The sequence below is a fragment of the Rosa rugosa genome, chromosome 3, assembly GCF_958449725.1.
Source record: "Rosa rugosa chromosome 3, drRosRugo1.1, whole genome shotgun sequence".
Taxonomy (NCBI): Eukaryota; Viridiplantae; Streptophyta; class Magnoliopsida; order Rosales; family Rosaceae; genus Rosa; species Rosa rugosa.
The window spans coordinates 24,292,294-24,299,400 of NC_084822.1; the positions used below are offsets into that span (position 1 = coordinate 24,292,294).

At 35.2% G+C, this 7,107-nt stretch overlaps 1 protein-coding gene across 1 annotated transcript; it reads left to right on the forward strand.

Moving 5' to 3' along the window:
* Positions 1 to 4,830: 4,830 nt before the first annotated feature.
* Positions 4,831 to 6,772, forward strand: LOC133737456 (uncharacterized). Its single transcript, XM_062165001.1, has 2 exons — positions 4,831 to 6,237; positions 6,341 to 6,772. The coding sequence occupies exons 1-2, from the start codon at positions 4,831 to 4,833 to the stop codon at positions 6,770 to 6,772; spliced, it is 1,839 nt and encodes a 612-aa protein (XP_062020985.1).
* The last annotated feature ends 335 nt before the right edge of the window (positions 6,773 to 7,107 follow it).

The window sequence follows — 7,107 nt, forward strand, 5'->3', positions numbered from 1 at the left end:
TAGGTCAGAACAGGAAATCTGCTCGGGAATTTACAACCATTCGTGGAGAACTCAAGTTTCGCAGCACAAGATCGTCAATCCTAATATTTCAAGGAAGTTAATTCAGATGAGGATTAAATGATAAACTTATTCCTGCTTCTACAAGAGATATTTTAAGGTTTTCCCATTCCAAATGAAGAAAGGAATCTAAACCCAAGTTTTACAAGGAAACATGAAGCCAAAGATGAGCAGAAATCTTCTCTATATAAGGGAGCACGAATTTTACATGAGAAGGAGTCTCGGGAGCACAATGTAGACGCCTAAGGAGCAGAGACGACTCATCCATCTGCCCCATCTCTTCCCTTCCATTCTTTTTATGTTCTTTCTATGTTTTATTTAGTTATATTTTGTTAAACCTTTTTCTAGGGTTAAGATGATGCCCAATCATGATTGTTTATGTACTTTGATATTATATTGATGGATTTATAGTTTCTTTATGATGAATTCTTAGTCACTATTTGAATTGATGCTTTATGTTTAAGTTCTTTGATTGATCACCTTTGGGCTTTGCATCTAGTAATTAGAAGATGAATTTGAGGCGTACCTGAAATATAATTCAAATTAGCTTCTTGTGATTAAGAGTTGTGAATTACATTATTGTCGTACCTGAAGTTATGGTTTGCATGATTCTCTTGTTTTCTAGAACGTAATGAGTCCTAAGTGTTAAATTTATGCCGTACCTGGATAAACTGCATGTTAGGATATACGACCTCTGCCGTACCTGGAGAAAATCAAACACTTAAGGAAAACTATGGTCTAAGTGCCGTACCTGGACTTAGATACGAGAATTGTCATCAAAATAAATAAAAGAATTTGTTAATATTGCATCAAAACATAAATAGGATTGTTAGTGGATGATTTCGAAACCCTATGTTTTATCATTATTTGTTTGTTTCTTTAATTTTCACATTATTCCTTTATTCGAAAACCCAAAAATCAATATCTTCTTTTACTTGATTGTTTATGTGATTTTGTGTTTGGATTAATTAGGTTAGAATTTAAATTGATTATCAATCCTCAGTTGGAACGACCTCGTACTTGCACACTATACTAACGACGATTCGTGCGCTTGCGAGTTTTAATTATAATTTCACAACAGGGAGGACGAACACAAGAGGTAGAATTCATTTTGGCTTGAGCTACTTCCACATAGTGGTTTACGCCCAATTGTATGCACTTCTGAATTCAAAACCCGTTATGGACGTTGTCCTCTTTCTAGACACCACTCCACATAGGCTATATTTACTGAGATACAAAGTTCCACAAGTGTGAAGATAGTTCAACAAGTGTTAATAAAAACCGCCCTCAACTTTAAGGGACCTGGACTAGGTGCCCTTAAAGGGTTTAGGTTAATATTAACAAAAGAGACTTCACCTATTCCAATCAACATCATCTTATAATCAAAATTAAATCCAAACAAATTACCATCAAACATAAATCTAGAAAACAATTTTACTTACATATTTTACAATTTCCAATGCCATATAATCAAGAAATAAATAGAATTTAATCCCGGGCAACGGCGCCAAAAATTGACATACACAAATTAGTGTATCAATTTAAAACCCTATCAATGTAGTAAGAATAAGTAGGGATCGTTCTCAACCGGGGATTAGGGACTAATTAATTCCTGAAAAATAAACGTTAGCAAAACAAATTAAAGAATATTTATATACATTATTCACGAAAATAACAAGAGGGGAATTTAGGGTTTATTTTCTAACAACGAAGTAATTATACACATGTGACACATCAAAACCAAGAATAAATAGAATTAAATGTATGGAACAAAAATAATATGTAATTAACTACTACTAACACGTTGTCAAGGTTTCAAACATCAAATCACGAATCAAAATATATCCAAGCATAGAATCAATCAAGAACAAAGATGAACGCATGCAAAGTTCTTTTTACTTCCCTTAATTAAATTAACTAGATGAACGCACAATAGTTAACCCTATTAATCTTGTAATTACTAGTGGTAGCTAATCACCAATAAACACATTCTTAACGCAATAAACACATTGGAAGTATGATCAATTCAAGTCAAGAACACAAGTTAGAACGCTAATCAAGCATGCAGAACTCATTGTTAATTCACCTAAGTATTTATAGGTTTTCCACCGAAATTATCAAAGCCTAGAACGCTAGTACCTTAATATGGATTCAATTACATGTTTATCAACCTAAGTATGCATCCAAAGATCGATCAACACATAACAATTGGGATTGAAGTTTGAAATTAACAATCATGCAAGCATATAATGAAATCGCAACTTTTCTTTTGAAAACCTAAAACCGAATTCATGCTTCATAGTATTTGGAGATCACATAACTAAATTCAATCTTTCATCCACCACAGAAATCGCAAATTATCAATCCAAGAAAGAAAACCAAAATCGAAATTTAATAAAACTCAAAATAGAATTCTTATACAAAACCGAAAATAAAGTATGGTGTTCATGGTTACACTTTTTGATCTTCAAGGACACAAGAAGCTTCAAAAGGTGGTGGAATGGATGAGAGCTACGGCAAGGATGCTTGAATGGATGAATGGATGCTTCACGATTTTGAACTTTGGATTTCTTGAAGTTGCCGAAACTTAGAAGAGAAAGGGGAGTGTTTGTGGCTTTTGATTCTGAATTTTGTGGTGTAGAATGTCTTCACAAAGCCTCCTCTATATAGTGAACGGCAAGGGCTAGAGTTCTCTTGAATTTCTCTTGAATGACATCACTTCAACCAATAGAAAAATAGCATATGAATTGGAGAGCAAGTAACCTTCTATTGCCGAATTCTTCCATCTACTTAGACTTATTTTCGGCCTCCCTTGTATTTAGAGTCATAAATCAATTCTTATTCTTCTATTTTTCTCATAAAATCCCAAGAAAATCCAATAATATCCCATAAGATATCTTGCCGAAATCTTCTAGTAATTCCTTGTAATTCTCACGGAAAAAGCATGGAGAATGGGCCTATGAGTCCTCAAAAACGTCAAGAAAGATCTAGAGCATCATGTGCAAGCCACATGCTTCAAACTTCGGGTCAAACTTCCCCAAATGGGCCAATTCGAAATCCATTATCAACATTGTCAAAATTCTTTTATAATTCTAGAACAATCTTGAACTATCTTGAGTCATCTTCAAGACACAGCATCTTCTAGCACCACCAGGACTCCTAGTGTCATCAGGTTTCCTAGTCCAACTAGGACTCTGTCATTTCTCATTTCCGAACACATTTTTCCGAGCTCACTCCTAGTTGCCTTAGGATTCCTACTTCAACTGGGATTCCTTTTCCTGGTAGAACTGGGAAGACTTCATTTCTCCATTTCGTCGTCATTTCTGTGCCTCATTTCCTCCTTGCCTTCATTTCCATAATTTCTAGCTCTTATTAGCTCATTTCTTGCGTTTGAAGCTCAAATGTACTATAAAGACAAAACTAAGTTAGAAATGATATTGTTAAGGTATTTACTAAGCAAAATGTAGGGAAAATGATACTAAAAACATAGAAAATATTACTCCGATCACTAATCATGATTGTGGATTGCCAACATAAAGATATATTTGATTGTAATCGGAGGATGCTAGACTTGTTACTTATTGATCATGTTATCTAGGTTTCCTATTACTAGTCTAGTTATGCTTTCTAGTTTACTACTTTTAATTATATTCTCTTTGAAGATCATGATCTTACGAGTTTTGTCCTCGTAATTTGATTTCTATTCGTAGTAATTTGATTTTATGAGAATTGATTTCTATGGACTCATGCTTACTTGTAGTTTGATCTTCTAATTTATGCAATCACTGAAGAGACAATGGTCAGAGTACAGCTATTAGTTTTAACTTTCACACTTGGATGAAAGTTTCTGTACCAATCCTCTATTTACATTGTTACATGCTTGCATCTCGTTATGCATAAAAATCTATGCAGACATTGCTGATTGAGTCAAATAGGACGTGCAACTATTTGAACTGATATTGATGATCTCCCTCCTCGTTGGGGATATTTGATTTAACAAATATATATATGCATTGTTGTTCCAGAATATATATTTAGTGTCATACTTTCCTGGTTAATAATTGTTGCCTTCACGCTTCCTTGTGTTTCTGTATTGAACAACAGTTTAAGGAGTCTAGCCTAGAAGATTTATGTCTCCCTATAGTCTGCTTGTTTAATAGCCTCCACTTCGTATAGTTTAAGTCTACACTTCATATAGCCTTGCTGTTGTTATTTTTATAATTTTATTTTGTCTGATGCCTTGCTTCTGTTTATTCCATAAAGCATCATTGATATATATTTGTATTAACGCTAGACTACTATCATGGTCACTTTCTTTCTTTTTTCTTTTCTTTTAGATAATGAATCGGTTCATGGTTGTTCTTTATTACGGTGGGAAATGGGTGAACTCCCAATATACAAGTGATCAATCGAAAGCAATGTTAGTCTCAAACAATTTTACATACCAAGAGCTTGTGAAGGAATTATATCATCGGATTGGTATTAGTCCAAATCAATATGGAATGAAATTGCATTATCAATATAAGAACAACTTAGGGGTGTGCAACACAATGGAGATAGTTGACAACGAAGATGTAGCTAGTTGGGTGTGTGACAGCCTCTCAGTGCAACCTAACAAGATTCCATTATAGATTACTCTGGAACGCAGATTATCAAGATATGTAAGTGGAAGTAATCAAGGCATGAATAGTAGACCTAACCCATCTTTTCAGTATGATGATGTTGTCTCAACAATGTTCTCTACTGAGCTTGAAGATGAGTTTCCACATGCCAATGGACGATGTAGAAATTGAAACTGAGCAACCTACGAATGCTAACTCTGCTCCATCATCTTCTTATCGTAGCAAGAGAAGGCGCATAGAATATTATGACAATGTTGCATTTATGGACACCAATGAAGATATTTTGGTAAGTCAGTTATATCCGAGTAAGAAAGCCTTGAAACAACATTTGGGCATGCTCGCAATAAGAAAGAATTACGAGTTTAAAGTGAACAAATCTGCTAGTGATCGGTTTGAAGTTAGGTGTGTGGATCCTAACTGTAAGTGGCGACTCCGTGCAATAAAGCTACAAGACTTGGCCTATTTTGAAGTAAGAAAGTTTCATAATGAACATTCTTGTTCGTTGGATATTATTCATCGTGATCATCGACAAGCAAGCAGCTCCCTAATTGGTCAATATGTCAAGTCAAAGTTTGAGGGAGGAACCTCGCGTATATACAGACCTAGAGATATCATTGATGATGCGCGTGTCCAACTAGGAGTTAATATGGGCTATAATAAAGCTTGGAGGGCAAGAGAAGCAGGACTAGAAACTGCAAGGGGATTACCAGAGGAATCATTTGCTGTACTTCCAACATATTATGCTATGTTAGAGCGCAAAAATCAAGGTACAATAACACACATAGAAACTGATGAACAGAATCACTTTCTATACTTTTTCATGGCAATTGGAGCCTCAATTAGAGGATTTCGTGATTCTGTGAGGCCCGTGATCGCTATAGATGGTGCATTTTTGAAAGGAAAGTACTTTGGAACCATGTTTGTGGCTGCATGCCAAGATGGAGAGAATCAAATATATCTTTTGGCATTTGGGGTGGTAGACTCGGAAAATGATGCCTCATGGTCATGGTTTTTGACAAAATTGAGAGGGGCCATTGGAGTTGTAGAGAACTTGATTTTTATATCTGATCGACATGGAAGCATTGCCAAAGCTGTGGATAATGTTTTTCCTGAAGCACATCATGGAGTCTGCATCTTTCATATAGCTAACAACCTGCAATCAAAGTTTGGCAAAAAAATGAAGATCCTTAAGTTATATTACACAGCAACAAAGAAGTACCAAGTATCTGAGTTCAATACATTGATGGATGACATTCGAAAAATAAAAGATGGAGAAGTCTGTAAATATCTTGAAGACATTGGGTGTCATAAGTGGGCACGAGGTCATTTTATGGGGTACAGATACAACATGATGACATCCAACATTGCTGAATCTATGAACTCGAAGCTTAAAGATGCTAGAAAACTACCAATTACTGCTTTAGTGGATCACCTAAGAGAGGTGCTTCAACAATGGTTTGTTGAACGACGTGATGCAGCAAGCTCCCTTAATACACACTTAACCAAATGGGCAGAAGACAAAGTGTACAAAAACAACAATAGTGGTTCGCATATGCGGGTATGTATTCTAAAAATTAGTGTCATAATATTTGTACTTGTTATACTATATTATTTGATTTTCGATTCGGAAACATGCTAACTTTAGTTTCATTATACATTAGATGTCTCCAATTGATCTCTATGCATTTCAAATACATGATCAAAGTCAAACATTTACAGTGGACTTAAATAACATGACTTGTACATGTCGAGAGTTTGATCTTGATCGACTTCCTTGTGCCCATGCAACTGTTGCCTGTAGAACTAAAGGAATATCAGTGTATAGCATGTGCTCCCAATTTTACACAGCCAATGCACTTATGTTAGCGTATGCAGAGCCTATTTGGCCAGTTGGGAATAAAAGTGAGTGGGATGTGGCTGAAGACGTGCAGAACAAAATTGTCTTACCTCCAATAAGACAAGTAGTACCTGGAAGACGTAAGGCGGTACGAATTCCATCAGTAGGAGAAGATGCAATTAGAAAAAAGTGTACAAGATGCGGTGAAGGAGGTCATAACCGTGCAACTTGCCAAAATCCAATTCCACTTGTTTGATGGAATGCGATTTTCCTATTAATGTTGTGTTTTAAATTACAACACTTTAATTCTATGTACTTAAGTTTCAGCGCTGTAATTTTTCCTATATGCTACATTTTACTTCTTCACTAAGCTTGACATTAAGAAGTCATTTAGTCTCTGGAACCTTGTACATTGCTACAATTGGTTTTTATTCTTTTTTTTTTTCTTGGCTATTCAAACAAAGTATGAAAATGATATTCCCCTTTTCAATTAAAGCAAAGCAGAGCAATTGTATTCCACGGGTCATGATAGGAGCACAATGTGCGACGATGATCGGAATGATATTTTCTATGTTTTTAGTACAATTTCCT